Below are 16,856 nucleotides of genomic sequence, written 5' to 3' on the forward strand. Positions count from 1 at the left end.
TGGCATTCACTAGGGAGTTCCACAGCTGTGTCCACGCAGCTACCTACACACACCGATGGAAAAGTGACTGACAAAAGCTGAGCCAACCCATTTGCAAGAACAGGCAAAGTGTCAGGAAGCATTGTGGTTCACAGAAGCATTATGCAGACCAGATAAAACACCAGTACTTCTCAAACAGCAGTGAGCCACTGATAATTAAAAGTGCCAGGAAGCATTGGTTTTACGCAGCACCTGGCTGCCATACTATATTAATCTGTAATTTCAGTCTGCAACAGTTAATGGTGCTCTGCACAGTGCATAGCTTCAAGCCTGCAAGAAAGTCATTATAGTTTCAGATCTCTATCTCACTCTGAAAAGAAGTATTTGCAGTGTCAACTTTCAACTTCCCAGCTGATGACCACCAGCACACTGCCATGGAAACCGTGGGGAACGACAGAGGCACAACATCAGCCTATAAGCAAAATTTTCTCCTGTGTGCTTACTAACATATTGCATTTAATTTAAAACAGTAAGAGAGAAAAAAAACAACTTTACACCCACAGCCTCATTTCCTCATTCACTAAGGCTGGAAAAAGACCCATGTATGTAAGGCCATCCAGTACCCAAAAGTTTATAAAGGAAAGGTGAGAGAGTCTTGCCCTGTCAATTACTTTCCTACAGGCAGGGAAAAAAACCCACCCAACCCTATGAATACTGGTATGTTTAGACAATCTTCACAAATTCAATATACAAGCTTTTCCTGGCTCAAAAGGAACACTGGGACACCAGCAGTGCACCCATTCACAAACTTGAGGTCAGTGATAGAATTTATTCTCTCCCTCAGCCAGGGATCAGGGAAGCTCTGCCTTTGTAAAGGGAAGAGGCATTTTCTTTACAAGCAGTTGCCTCACAAAGTGAAGCAAATAAGCTCAAGGGTTTATTTAAGCAAACCTACTTAATATGATGTAAAGGAGGAAAAAGAGTTCCATCAAAATGGCACACTTGTCATACTGGTATGCTTCCTATTTTTGCAGTAAGGGAAGAGCTGTTTTTAAAAAATGTAAATGCTCTTCAATTTAATGATGCTTTGGAGTCATCCGTGGAAGGAGAGCTTCAGTTTGTCTTTATACATAACAACATATTGCTCTGAATATATTACTAATGATTAGAAGTCATTAAACTAAATTAATTCTACTGCCAAAACAATCAGCATGTATTCCAATACAAAAACTTCATGCGCATCCTACTGAATACTGCCAATAAACATACTTGTTTTATAAAACAGGCTCTTGTCTACACAGAGTTATGGTGCTAACCCAATACACTTATTAAACCCCAAACCACCCTAAAATATTATGTAAATGAAAAGGACACAGCAGTGGAATATTAACCAAGATTTTTACCCTTTTTTTCCTCCCCCTATCTTCTAAAACTTATATTAATCAACTCTTCTTAAAATACAAACTTGGACCCAGTCCTTTCCTAGAATGATTCACATAATCAACTCTTGTAGAATAGGGAAATAGAGCTTTTTCTATACACTAAGTTACAAATATAATGCTATATGGCTTTAGAAGAAAAGAAATCTGTTCTGCTCATATTGCTAGGACTTACACAATGACAATGCTTATGCCCCTCTTCCTCCCCCTGAAGTCTGTTCTTTGTCAGCAGACATTTCAATTGACCAGTGCACACAAAGGACAGTACTTTTCCTCATTCTTCTCCTGAATAACACCCACAGATCATTCCTGTTAACGGATACGCACCTTCCTCTTGTATCTATCAGGGAGGAAACACAAAAGCATGGAAATAATTTTGAAATCAGAGCACAAAGGAATTCTGTTCCTTCCAAGAAGGCAGCTTTGAAAGCCAGATCAGCATCCTTTGGCATTACTTGTTAAGTTCAGCATATTTGATATTTCCATCATTTCTTCAGTAGTTCACTGCACCATCAGCGAGCCTTACTTTTTCCTCCATCATCTTCCCCTCAAGGATAAGAGATTGTAGCTATACAGTCCATTAAATGTTCAAAGACGCAAACCCCTCCAGATATTAATTCAATTTCTCACAGTCACTGACTCAGCCATGCGTAGTGCAATACTGACGTCTGACCTCACAGCCTCCTGTGAGCTGAATTCATACTTGCCGTTTCCCCATCTCTAAGCAGCCATTGGGTACCGCGATTGACAGGCAGGGTGGGGAGCGTGCGAGAGGAGAGCTGCTCGGTACCGTGCCAAGTACCATCTGCGAAGCTATTTCTAGTCCTGCCAGCTTGTCGGGTTTCAGCACACAAACACCACATCTGAAAAGGTTATTGCTAACTTTCTCTTGTCACATCTCGCATTTGCGTTCGTGATCATTCAAGATAGACAAATCCATGCAAGTTTCAGGGGATGGTTAATTTGTTCCTGTAAAGTCTGCCTGGATTCTGGGATTAATATTTAAAATGAATTCACCTTTCACCGAGTTCATAAGCAGGTACAGCAATAGCCTTTTAAGAACAAGGCAGCACAGCCTCCATTTTTTAACTACAAGCATCCCTTTTCCAGCCAATCTAAGCCAGGAAAAGTGTACTACACTTTCTGACAATCTAAATATCAGTGTGTTTACTGATCAGAAATCAGTTTGCCAACTCCTGATGTAGTGCATCTTCACGTCAGTAGGTCATCAAATGCTTGACAACAAGTCCACCAAGCACAAAAAGCAAAGGAAATTAATACACGTCAGGATAACATTTTCTAAAGTTTTTTTCTTTAGGGGAGGATAAGTAAGCATTATGCTACAACTTTTTTTGAATTATTCCTTTTCGAATGTCTGTAGGCTGTTTTAAGGAGCCAGAAAACACTGGAGGAATAGTTCAAAAGCAGGTCTTACAATAAAAAAAAAAAATCAAGATGTCATAAGCAATGGAGTGGAAATTAAAATATGATGAAAGCTGAAGGAATAAAGGGGGGTTGTTCAGCAAGAGACTGCTGTTACCAAGAGGAAGTCAGTAAGAAAAACAAGCTACTTGTAATTAGAAAGGCAGGAAAGCATCAGCATTCTAGACTGAAGAGTCAGGTCTTTAGACATGAAGGAAAATTTCTGCTCACACAATTTCAATTACCTGAGACAGTGAATTTTCACCTATCTTTAGGATCTTGTGAGGGTTCACACAACCACCCTCCCCAAGCCCCAGGGGTAGAATAACCATCACAGCCTTGTAAGCCTTTTCTTCCCTTCAAAATAAACCATGGAAGACATGGCTATAACAACCCGTAGAGAAAGCATGCTGCAAAAACCTTCTTTGCTTGCCAGGCATTTTTTTTTTTTGCCTGCAATAGAACAGTCCCCAGGAAAAAAAAAAAAGCAAGTGCACCCAGGCTCTATCGGCAGTGGTCCCCTATACTGGGTCTTTTCTCAATAGCAGAATTAGCATGTTTTGTTCTCTTATTCTTATTTCAGGTAGAAAGAACATGCCATGGATGGATTAGGTCCTGATTCTTACAAAACTACCTCTCAGGCCAGGACATGCATCTATCAAAATCTTGTAGAAGCATGGTCCAGCAGCCATGCTTACCTTAGGGCTCCACCTCCAGTAAGACAGCCCTCAAAGAATTCTCTCTGCTTAATTTGTGGAGTACTACAGGATCTTCACTCAGCTCAATGCAGCAACTCTGTGAATACTTTCCTGCTCCAAAATTCTGAAATGGTCACATAATTTTGGTCTTCAGTGGGCTCTCTCAACCATGAGTAACATATTTCTTAGTACTTCAGTTTCATTTCAGGAAGGAAACAACAAAAAAATCCCATGAGTGTTCTGCTGCCAAAGGGATTTTTCAAGCAGCAAGAAATTAACCTTTAGGGAGGTATACATTCACACCTTATGACTTCTGTCAAGTCACCCAAATACACAACCTCCATGAAAGAATACTCGTTGCCTTTATTTATATACCAATTCCTAGTCCATTTTCAAAATGGGACGTTTGGTAAAAACCAAAGTTTAAGAAACTCAGAAGTATATTCTCCTCCTTGGAGCTGGAAAGTACCTCCATCTATTAAAAACCAGCTTCAGAAGTTCCAATTCAAAAGAACTGGGTCCAAACACTTACTGAACCTGTATCTAGCCGTTACAGTTTCTACTCTGAGAGCAGGAAGGAGCAGACAGCAATGCAGAAAAACGGTGTCCATAATTCTATGGCGTAATAGTTCTGAGCATAACAGCTTCACCTCTGAAGCACTGTGTCTTAATTAAAAGTCAGGTCTGATCAAGTTTTGCATGACGCCCAAGTCCATCACAAATAATACCTGATGATAGTTGGAAAAGGTAATTTGTGTGCTGGAGAAGTTCAAGAGGATTTAGTGTGTGCTTTGGCACAGAAAGTCACTAAGCCGTCCTTCTCAGCAGTGTTCACAAACTGCCATTTCAAAGATGAAGGATGCCAAAAAGGAAGAAAAAATTAAAAACCAAAAAAAACGTTTAAAACACCTCACTGTACCTCAGATAATTTACAAAGCATTGGCAGACTGATGTTTTTGAAAGACATCACTGAGCGCCACCTGTATTTCTAGATTCCAAGAACATTTCTTTCTAGCCCATCTCAGTTTCTTTTGAGGGCTTTACATCCTTGTGCCAATAAAATCCAGATGAAGAGATCTTGATCTGGCAATACCAGGTTGCAATTAAGAGCAGGCATGTTTACAGGTAACTTAAAGCAGATGATGCACGGTAACTCGTAGGCAATGACCTGAGCCCATGGTGAAAGCAGGCCTAATTATTTTCATGTCATATATTGTGTAGGCATGCCCATACTATAGAATGTTCAACTGCAGAATTCCAATTTACAAGAAGAGAAACAAAATCTATCCTACAGTAGAAAACAGATTATACATTCTGATACCATTCCAGATACGAGAAAAGGACCCTTCTGGGGATGCTTCATGTACTTACAAAATGCTGAGGCAAGAGGCACTTCCATTCACAATCCATGAATGCATCCTCCCAGCATGCAAAAATAACATTAGGGAACAAAATTCTCAGCATTCAGCATCTGCACGATAAACTCGTCATCAATGGAAAATTTTTAAAATAAGTTGAAGATTTTTAAAGATTCAAGAGGTTCAAAAGTCATGACAACAGAACCACAACACAGCCACGTTTTGCTCATTAATGTAGTAGGGTAGGCAGGACTTTGAGTCTAATACTATCTAAATAAAATGAACAAATAAGGAACTATCAAATGGGACTAAAAAAGATGCAGATTTAGAAAATTAAATCCAGGACAAATCTTAAGGAAGAGGCAAATTTAAGCCACAGATTTTTCACCAGAACTCCAAAGAAAGCACTTAGTACCACAGAATTAGAAATAAAGTCTTCCAACAACAACAAAAACTACAGCATTACAGAGAAATTACATGTAGGAAGCTAACAACCAATGAAAAATTATATAGAAAGTACAGAACAATATTACTTAATAATGAAAATATGAATTCAGAGACCATTTACTTGAACTGTAGCCACCGTTTAGTCAACATACAGTTCCTGAAAGTTTTCTTCCATCTTATTTGGGTACTTAAATAAAAAGCATTTCAAAGCTTTTTGTAATAGCTTGGTCAAACAAGACTGTTTGTATCATTAGTTACAATAAGATTTAACAGCATACAAATTTATCCTGTCAGGCTCTTTGGATTTATACCAGGGATCATGTGCATTATATTTTTGTTCCTTATTTCCTGAATCACTCTCTTCTGAGTTTTCCGTTACACTGCCCATCTCAGAACAAGTAAGAAAAAGGAGAAGTTAACCGTACAACTTGCAAGAGGTTTCAAAAATTGGATGCTCACCAAACTGGAAGGAAAAAGATATAATGCTAACCTGTGTAACTGTTTAATACGCACAGCCCCATAGACAGTTTTGCCATATGTCATTCACCTCCAACAGACAGCACAGTGACTGATAGCCCTGTGGCTATCCTTGCTGCCGCATAAGCCTTACACACAGAAGGATGGCTCACAGTCCTAGATTGTTTTCTGTGAGTCTACAAAATTATCTAAGCTATTTTAAGAATGTTATGGCTGGAGGATTAAACACTCCAAAGCACCAAGAAGTGACAAGCTAAGCATCCATCTTAAATATTACTCCCTTGTTGAGATTTATTATAGGATTCTTATTTCACCATTACACTTCTCAATCCTGAAGTTTTTTTTTTTCCCTGTAATAACATGGCATATTTTGAAAGTGCAGGACAAATAAGACTGCAGTACTCACACTTTTTAACAAAGTAGTTCTGTTCAAGTTATACCATTAAAACTTACATCTCCAAAAGCATTTTTTCCCCCTTCACACTGCATTTTTCACACAGACTTCCACTTGTCTGGAGAAAAAGTGTCAATTAAGTCAGAAATGTATTAATATGTCTATATGCAGCCACCCAAAATGCAATTACTTTGTTTAGGCTTTTGAATAAAGTACACTATTTTCCAATAATTGGATTCTTTGAAGTAACCAAGTATCTCAAAGGAACAAGGTAACAACATATTTCTCCTTAATTTATTCCTTCTTCTATTATGACCTAAACTATTAGTTGGATTCTCATTCTCAAAGCTTTCCAAAATGGGTCTACATTATTTGGGGGGAGCAGGTGGAAATCACATGTTCCCTTGAATACTATACCCCCGCAGTACACATTAAAAGCTTCCATAAAACACTGGCTGTTCAGCATTTTATTTGAAACACATTATGTTTTGCCAGAAATAGGTCTAACTTAACTGCAATTATTTTAGAGGCATAGATTTCATACCTTCTGATGTGTGAACCTTGAATTCAGATTATATGAAGTGATCAACAGCAGCCTTCCTATCTGAAAGGAATAGGCCGTAGACTTCCTCGAGTTAACCCCTATCTGCATCAAATAATCTTTTCATAAAGCTGCACAGCTTTTTATTTCAACATTTCCCCAAAATAGATAATCCACAACAGACCACACATGGTAACGTATGTGCACTGTTTCTCTGGACTGAATTTACCTAGCTTCAGTTTCCAGCTACTACACTTCATTACAAATTTGCCTACTGACTAAAGCTCATCAAAATAATGCTGTTTCTGCAAGAATCTTTAGAGACTGATCAAGAGGTCATTATTTAACCTTTGAGTTTTCCCTGTCTCAGAAGGTATTTAGTAACTTCTATGTCTTCAGAATCCCCTCTAATCAAAATCTTCCCTGAACTGCTGATACCAGACTTCCAATAACTCCACTGTACATCCAACAGCTGCATTAGCCCTTTTGACCATATGGTGTTACTGGAGGCTTTTGTTCAATTGACCACCCACTGAGGCAGCGTTCCTTACAGCGCCACTACTACCAATGATCAGGAGTTGATGTAGTCTACAAAAATGACCTAAATTCTCTGTTCCTAAATGTTTAACTTTGTATTTAGTCATATGAAGAACACACGGTTATTTGCACCCAATATCAAACCACTCAGATCATGTCCTATTAACGAGTCCTTTTCATTATTTAACACTCCCCACCATGGGTCATCTGCATCACTACCAGTTTTAGATTTTATTCCAGGTGACCAGTCACGGGAGGTAGCATGGCATCAGAGACGAACTAACACGTGACAGCAAACAGTCCTCCACTTGCATACAATGACCTATTATATCTATATTGTTCATTTGCTGATACTGCGCCACATTTTGATCCTAAATAAGAAGCACAGATCAATCACTTACTAGACACCATCACCTCAATAAAGACATCAACTCTGCAAAGCTATATTGCATAAGCCTATACTGACCAGCAGCAGCAGCCATCCTCCTTGGTTCTGTTAACTGTTCCATTAGACATATCACAGACAGGCCTATAATTACGTGAATCTTCCTGTGAGCCTTCTAATTATTGGTGCATTCTTTTTTCCTGCCGTCTTGGATGTCACACAATTATCCAAGCCTTAATGACAGGAAAATAATGCACAATATCAACCGCCCATAGAATACTTTGGGCAATGCTTGAGTCCAGTTCATCTGGATCTATGCAATAAAAATGTGAATTAAGTTGCTGTTATTGCGTATGCCCCTTAGCTCTTTTCCTATCCTCTTGCAAGTGGGAAAGCTTAAATCACTAACAATTTTAGCTAGCTAACAGAGATGTTTTAGTTATATTTAGCACTTCTAAAAGGGCAAAGTACTTGGAAGATACACACTTATTTGGACACTTATATATATTTCCAGCAACACGCTTAGTCACCTACCAAATGTATGTGAAGAACTGCTTTGCTTAGTTCATTTTTGAACACTATATGCTGCAAAAATACTAATTAACTTCATAACGTCTCAAATCAAGAAGCACTTTAAAAAAAACATGCTTACTGTGAGGGATGCGGGCGAAAGCATGATCTGACACACAGCTTTACAAAGAAAGCACTATAGAGTGTGATACTGGCATGCAAGAAACTATTAGTTATCACTGTGAACAAGTTGCACGTATTTTATGTATGCTACTTAACAGAGAGTACTAACAACTAAGAAGAGATGAACAGGAAGCAACCCCTAGTAAGCACCCAGAAACAATTCATATATTTAGTCACTCAATGGGTATCTTGATATGCATACAAGGCATTTTAAGTTTTTTAAAAAAGACTAAAATCCCATCCACGGCAAAACAAATCTAGGCACAGAAAGGGGAAGCTGACAAATCAGTTAGGTTAGAAAATACCTTTTTAAAGAATTAACAAGCGTTCCTTTTCAGAAGAACTACAAAATTTATGACAGGACTTGCCACAACCAGATACAGTAGCCTTTAGAATGGACTTTTGTTGTAGTTTTTGAGATGCAATAGACGGTACAGAGCACCTACCTTGAATGTTTACAAAGTTTACGAGGTCTATTATGCAATTTCCGATCCCAATTCTCTGGATCACTGGAGTTACTGTCATAAGGATGAGGCCGTCCTGCCATTCCACTGCCAGCTTCCTCACACTACTGCTCTGAAAAGCACACATGCAGCACTCAAAACCTACATTAAGAGAGCAGTGTTTACCTTTCAATAATGCCACACAGGAAAAAAAAAAAATTAGACATGCAGAATTTAGTGTTGTTAGGTTTTGGCTTTTTTAAGTAGAGATCACAGAAAATAGGATATACTGAAGAACAGCTTCTAAATTGCATGACAATCATATTTTATACATTTTGCTGATACCTGCACTAAAAAGACTATTGTTGTAAGAAATACAGTTCTAAAAATGTTGGCAGACAACTTCAATTTTGCCACAATTAATTTCGCTGTGTCCAAACAGAAAAGTCATTGGTTATAAAACACAAGGCAAACCCATCATAATTTTCTTTCAAATGTATAAAGTTAATTCAAAGAAAGATCCCAACTGCCAAAGAGAGACCAAGTTTACAATGTGAATGGCTGCCCAAGAGGCAAACAGAATTCAGATTAACAAACAGTTATATCCGAGTCCTTACTCCAAAATGGGATCAACAGCAATCCTTAGAAACAGTGTAGTCCAGTTTCACTGACTTTTGGAGAAAAGTAAAAAATTAAATAGAAAAATACACATTATAAGCCTACCCTTCGACTGGGATCCAATATCATGTTCAACTCCCACTCAAATTCACTTGTAGATAAAACAACTTTGTGACTGCTAAAAAAGATAGCCAATCTTAAGTGACTGGTGTTCAAGTCATACCTATAAGTGATACTTGTGTCAAGGGAGTTGTATAGTTCAGAATGCCCTGGTTACAAAAACGAAAAAGTAGCCACAAGTGAACAGCTGATGATTGTACAGCATCTGGAAAAAAAAAATCGAATTACAGACAGATAAGCCTACTAAGTATTGGAAAGGCAAGCCTACTATGTTTCTCTAAAATTTTAAGCTAAATATTTTAGAAGCATCGTATCTCCTCCCCCCCTTTATTATATTTCAATTATATTCAATGAAGCTTATCCTTTTTGGAAGTGAGTCCCAAAGGAATTGAGACTTCTTTAAAACAAGGTAGTTTCTCAAACAGTCCCTCTAGTCATGGAAAATAGAAAAGCTCTTCTGAGAAATTTAGATTCTCTTCACTAAATTTAGACCCAATATTTTTTATTTCAGGGGACTGGTAGAGAAAAAGCTTCTTAAAAATATTAGTTGTATATGAGTTTTTCCTTTCATGTTCAGTTCTAACAAAGAAAACTGATTTTATACCAAGTATACAATCTCCACCACAGGGCTGGGTTTTTTTCCTGTTATGGTTTCTATAATTAAACACACTGTGATTGGAAGACTCGTATGGTCAGGTGTCCATATAGAGTCAAGAAAGGAAAAAACATTATTTAAAATTACAGGAAGTACTCAACTTTCTCATGCAAAAAAAAAGGAAAAAAAAAAGGCAAAACACCCCAACAGGCATTTCATTGTGTACTACCTGGAAATTCAGGTTATCAAAGCACAGTCAATGGGTGACAATATTACACAGACCTAGAAGGTTATAGGATTTACACACATTTATCAGGTGTGTTTAGATGCTTAACAAGGAGAAACCTACAACCTATTTCAGAACAGAAAAAGTATTATTAAGGAGACAAGGGGAAGGAAGGCTGGTTTATAAATCCAGTCACGAGTTAGTTCAGCAGCAGTCATTCAGAACTTAGGTGCAAAATGATGTATCATTTTCACACACAACTAATACAAAAATGGAGACACCTTTAATCCTGAACTGAAACAAATTGTGCCACTCGAGCAAAATCCACAGTGAGCCTTAGTACTCGTGGCAACAAAAAGCAAAGAACGGCAATCCCCCAGCACAACACCACAGCTCCCGTTCTGCAATCACTCCCAGCTACTGATTACCACAGGGTCCTGCTTCGACCCCTGTATTCGCTGAAGCACCAGCGACAGGCTCATTTAGCACCACACGTTTCTTTTCAAGCTTTTGTTTGTTTACACGAATTCTCTCTTCCCTTTCAGACCATCCAAAGGACTTATAAACACCTTACCCTCTCAGGTATGGACCAAAACAGGTACCTTATCAGAACAGGTTGTCACCCAGCAGCTAATTCTTACTCATTTCACTGAGGTAAGATGTCAGTATTTGCATTTAGCTTTCGCACTGGAAAAACACATAAAAGTGCCTGCTTTTATCAGAACTGCAGCTGAAAGGACAATTTAGAGCCACTTTCTTAAATTGCCTCACACTTTCTGCCTTCTCTCCATCTTTCATTTAATGGAAGTGACAGATTCAACAGGAGGGTATATACATATATAGGAGGTACATATACACTTCAAAGAAAAAAATGGTTTTAAGTAGGATCAGTTCCTCTGTCTGCTTTGCTATGCAGCTACACACTTCAGCCATTACAAACAATAGATGGCACAGAAGGACAGAAACAAATAAATGGGACTGCTCCTCATGAACAACAGTATTCCCTTTCCCCAGCTTAACACATATGAGGAAACCCTGCAGTGTCACTGATGAAGTACCAGACAGGCACACAACTCAGAACTAGAGCACAGTTATGAAAAGAAGAAAAACAATCTGAAAGCATCCAAAGCCACATCTTCTGAAACTTCTAATATAAGATTATATTAAATAATTATTGATAATTATTATTAATTAAGGATTAATAAGTATTATATAAGACTGGTATAGCTCCAAGCACATCACACCATGAACTTGTGAAGAAGCATCAGTCTTCCCTCCATCCTCTACTCAGCAGGATCCTAACAAATAACACTTCTCTAAGAAACAACTTGTTGTAATGCAGCCTTTTTTTTTTTTCTTCTTGACCACTGCTGATAGCACTTCCATGTGGATTATGAACAAATGTACTTATCAATTTTATTCAGGTTTTAACAAACCTGTAAGACCATAAATAAAGAATATTTTTGACGCCTTTTTCTACTGAAAAGAGAAATTTTCAATTAGCAAATGCCGTATAAATACTGCAAAGTAACTAACTAGCCCTCCTGATTAATTTTTAAAGACTTCTGCAAATCCACTTTTTTCTGCAATAGAACAGAATGTTTCAATTGTGGTTCAAATTATTTTTTTCTTTTTTACATGGATTCAAACTGTGGGCAATAAAGAAAGCTCTTTGCAGAACATTCCGGCCTTGCATGTACAGCAAAAGACGTGCAAGAGTACGTGGCCCCAAATACTGTTCAATGCCTCCCATGAAATCAAGGAACTCCATCTGAAATATTGGTAAAGGCGAAGAGGCACTGGGAGCACATGAAATTAAAAAAAAATCAAATCCAAATATCCTTTGTAGATCACAACACACTGTCATATTGGCAAAACCGACTGCCATTCTAATTAGCCAATAAGCAACTCTCCAGGAGCGAAGAATGATTTCTTACCCATCTGCAGAAAGCTAGTGCTCCAGAGAACTAGCACAGGGAATAATTGTGTAAAATAGGGAATTAGGAACCAGACTTTAATCTTCAAAGCTTTCAACATAGATAGTAGAACACTTCAGATTTGCTGACATCAACCTGAAGCCAGAATCACCACTAATGTAGGAAAGTGGTTCGCTACTGAAATACACAGGAATTGTAAAAAAACAGACACCCAGTGGGTTTAGGAAGCTAATAGTCCATGTGGTAGAGCTACCCTAAGCATTGCAAAATAGAGTAATTAATGTGTTTACACCACCACTTGAAGAGCTCATGAAAGGATGTATCATACACTGACTTGTGATAGCTGTAGAACAGATTATGTTAAGTAATACTTAAAGGATATTCAGTTCTGTACCATGACAAAATAAAATGCGCAGAAGTAATACAGCAGATTAAGCAAGATTTAGACAATATCAGATGCTGGACAGAAGTGGACATAGACTTTTGTGAGAACGCAGGACTTGCACTCTTCAAGATCTGCAGGTGGGGGGCAAGCTCTTTGGAAATCCTTCACGAAAAACATAAAGCAATTCTCAACAAATATCAGTATGTTTCAAGCCAGCCAGCCACACTGTATTTATTGAGAATACTTGTAAGGCTGCAAAGTTCTGGAGTCTTAATAAAAAAGATTATTAAAATAGCCTGAAATTTTGAGGGAGAGGCCCACGATGTCATCTTCTGGACACCAGCTCGTCAGGTGGATCAAAGAACTGATTGCTCCAGCTGTCAGTACAGAAGACAACATTCAGATAACTAACATTTAATACTTCAGTCAGCTACTCAGCTTTAAGCCTTGGTGAGAAGCATTTCCTGAAGTAGGACAGGTTTCAGAATCTTATCTGCTCTAACCTGCTCCATCAGTGAAATACACTGTAAAGGTGAACCAGGATAATCAGAAAGATCCAACAGATAAGTAACCACTAGAACAAAGTCTGCATTAGTTGCAACAGAGAAGCTCCAATATTCAGGTTATTTAGACTTTCCGTAAGGGGTGACAGTCAAATGTTCGATGCCTCTAGTCAAAGCACAAGAGCAGCAACAACAAAAACTAACTTACAAATAAGATTTACTGAGAATGCAAGCAAAGTAACATTACATCCTAATTAACAAACACAGTTCAAAGTACACATGCTCATAATGCAAACACTATATATCATGGAAATCCATACCTGCCAAGTGAGTTTCTTGCAAACTAGTGCAGTCATCGGATGCAATTCAGCCACATAAAGTAGCTTTACAAATTATCATCATTGAAATGTTATCAAACTGACACTGATTAAAGCATACCTAAGAAACATCCTTTGGAATAGTCTCAACATGAACACAGTAGGTCAGGATTGAAGCTTGTCTTAATGAGAACTAAAAAAAAATTAATAAAATATTGAGCAGTCATGTGAAGCTGATAATATTCCTATTTCTATAGCACCATGAGCAACAGATATCCAGTGACTGTCTTGCGAGCTTTAAGTTTGTGATTCCTAAGAGGAACATGACTATAAAACACCTATCTGATTTTGGAAGCCTAAAAAGCAAGAGGCAGATGATTCCAAACTCCCCCTCTGTATTAGGATTCATTGTGTAAAAACAGCCTAGGTCTACCTATAAAAAGCTCAGTGGATTGAGCAACTTCCCACACACAAAAGCAGAATCGTGGTTATCACTGCAGGGAAAAAGAAGCAGAACCTAACTTCTTGCTGCTACTACTAGCCCTATCCCGTGGCCCAGCACTATAAAACAGAAAGCAGACGGACACAGAGCTTTGTAACGTTCAGCATCAGTGACAAGATGAATAGCATGAAACAGTATCGGGTAGATTTCCTGAAGAAACAAGCAAGGTCTATACCCGTGGTTGTACCTAGCAGTAACAATACATCTCAGTGAGTGAGAAAATTCCAAATAATTTTTCACATTTTAAATGAATCCTAAATTAGCTTTTGATTTTATACATATTTTAAAGAGATACATACTTTTATTGATAAGCAACAGCACTGGCCCAAGATTTAAGCAACACTGATAAAGGAGATCTGTGCTGAAAGAAATTAGCATAGAGTGAGATTTTTATTTTTGTGTATGCATACAGGAGGAAAGAGCCCCAGCCTCAAGTGCACAATCTACAGAAGCATACAGTTTATAACAAAGTGACAGAAAAACCAATGGTGATGACATTTATGTCTAACTTAACAAGCAGTGTGATCCACACATCAGTTGTTTACAATTTTCAAATACAATGGCACCTAAAAGGAAAACTGGGCTTCAAGAAGGAATTTAACCTGCAATATGACACCTGCTTTAACTTCTTGGTTTTTTAACCCCCAGCTTCCCTGGCATTAACACACTGGGCGAAAGCACAAATACAAACATGTGCTGAAAAAAAATTTTAAGGACAGTCCCAAACAGCATCATCAGTAGGCAGCTATGATAACCACAGGCAGGATGTAATAGACTACAATGAGTTTTTGAGACAGAAATGGGACAAATCGAGAGGTAATACGCAAAGGCTCTTGGCAGGAGGTTTGTGCGTCTTAATAGAAAAAAAAAAGTTCTCTGTGATGTTTTACAAGAAAAAGACCTAGTCAAAGACAAATCCACACTGACAGACCCGCAGAACAAATACAGTGGAACAGTTTTCCTTAACTACAGAGAAATGGTTAAAAAAAAAGATTTTTAAAAATCAGCCAGTACCTTTTGACTGTACTGTATAGTTCAAGTTACATGAATTCAAGGTAACCTACACAAGATGATGCAGAGACAGATTTTTAGTTGGGATAAAAGAAAACAAGTGTGAACTATCAGGTTATGGACTGTGAATAGTGTGAAGTTGGTAATTTGAACTGTATTTCTGGATCATCTAATTCAAGAGCCAATTGAAGAGAGAAAGAGAGGGTCTTCCAGGGAAAGGAACCCCAACGCTGAAGAAACAGAGATAAGTACTCTTTCAATGAATCACTGAAGATGATTCATAAGGAGACCAGAAGATGACAGTCAAAAGGCTACCAAGAAGCCAGGTTTTAAGCACGTACCCGAATTTCTAAGAGGCAGCCAACAATGAAGAACAAAAAGATACAATACTCAACCACTGCTTTGGACAAAGAAGCCAGACAAGCAACAGAAACAAACCTGAAAAATGATGGAGCTGGATCCAAATGCTGACAGAAAAGAGTTCTAAAGTGACAAGTTTAATAGGATCAGAGATGAAAAGGGAAAAGACGCAGAAGCAATAGCTAGAAACAAAAGTAAATTTAAAGAAAAAAAGTAACGATAGGCAACTGCAACACATACTTGTACTATTAACAGATCTATCATACAAGCAATTGATATTTTCTGTAAATAAAATATGGTTATGTGGAAAATAGTTTTACAAAAATATTGGACTCATTATGAAATAATTTTGAGCAGGTCAGTAAACGCTCAGGGATTACGCAAAGTAAGTACGCTCAGGAATTACACGATAGCTGTCAGGCAGCCCTAAGCAACAACGCTGTTTCTGTACAGCCCGCACGGCAATTGCGGGTTTTACCAATAAAGAGCACACGAATAAAACCAGTAATTCAAGCAGCGTTCGGCCCACTCACGGCACCACACGCAGCAGCGTCACCGCGGCTCAGTGGCCCGACCGAGGTACTCTTTCTACGGTGCTTGTAAAGCGTAAAGCTCCCGCGCACGGTCTGTGTCAGGCGACGGGGCGCCCGAAGCCAGGCCGGCGGACAGCTGCCGGTGCCTCCCGAGGCCGCCCCCAAACGCCGTCCGTGGGCGACCGTAGCGCCGCTCCGCTCCCTCACGGGGCCCCCGGCGGAGCCACGGGCGGGCCGGCCTCCCGCAGCCCGGAGAGGGGGCCGAGAGCCGGGCCGGAGGGGCACGCCGCCGCCCGCACCCTCCGCCGCAGCGGCCCCGGCCGCGGGGGAGCGGCCCGCCGGCACCGGCACACAGCCTCCGCGGAGCGGCGTGGAGTCCCGCCCGGCCCGGCCCGGCCCGGCCCTCAGCCGCCACCCCGCACCGCCACTCACCCGCGCGGCGCCGCGGCCAAGCCGCCGCCTCCCGCCGCCACCGGCAGCTGCCCCGGGCCCGGCGACCCCCGCCGCCGCCTCTCGCGAGAGCCGCCCGCCGCGCAGAGGAGGAGGAGGCGGCGGCCCCGAGATCTCACGAGAGTTGCGGAGGGGGCGGGGCGAGGCGGGGCGCGAGGCGACGCCGTTGCTAGGGGCGGTGAGGCGGCGGGGGCGGCGGGCTGCGGGCACCGCGCTGCGGGCACCGGGCAGGGCCCGGATCGCCACCCCGCCGGCAGCCGCCGCAGCTCGTGCGCGGCCAAACAGGCGGAGCCTCCTCCGAGGCCGGAGGCCGCCGATCGGCGGTCCCGAGGGGCGGTGGGAAGAGGCGAGGGGAGGAGAGCGAGCGCCGCCCGCCGGCGGGAAGAGCTGCGAGCGCCGCCCGCCGTTGGATGAGGCAGATGGGCCAAACCTTCCCCTTAGAGCCGCGCGGAGGGGACAACGACCGGGCGGCCGCCTTCCCGCCGG

At 40.4% G+C, this 16,856-nt stretch overlaps 1 protein-coding gene across 6 annotated transcripts in view; it reads right to left on the minus strand.

The window, feature by feature from the left end:
• The window catches only part of BTBD10 (BTB domain containing 10), a 29,889-nt gene extending 13,398 nt beyond the window's left edge, over positions 1–16,491 (minus strand). Inside the window, exons 1-3 of one of the 6 annotated variants that reach the window (XM_064452757.1) lie at positions 16,353–16,469; positions 9,655–9,756; positions 8,817–8,941 (exon numbers count right to left, since the gene is read on the minus strand). In XM_064452757.1, the coding sequence (XP_064308827.1) occupies positions 8,817–8,917 (101 nt within the window). In that variant the 5' untranslated portion in view covers positions 8,918–8,941; positions 9,655–9,756; positions 16,353–16,469. Of the gene's footprint in view, positions 1–1,593; positions 1,617–1,745; positions 1,886–8,816; positions 8,976–9,654; positions 9,757–16,352 lie in introns of those variants that run through there. The other 5 variants (XM_064452756.1, XM_064452755.1, XM_064452758.1 and 2 more) reach the window with 5 other exon arrangements.
• Between the last annotated feature and the right edge of the window lie 365 nt (positions 16,492–16,856).

The sequence above is a fragment of the Phalacrocorax carbo genome, chromosome 5, assembly GCF_963921805.1.
Source record: "Phalacrocorax carbo chromosome 5, bPhaCar2.1, whole genome shotgun sequence".
In the NCBI taxonomy this organism is placed as follows: domain Eukaryota; kingdom Metazoa; phylum Chordata; class Aves; order Suliformes; family Phalacrocoracidae; genus Phalacrocorax; species Phalacrocorax carbo.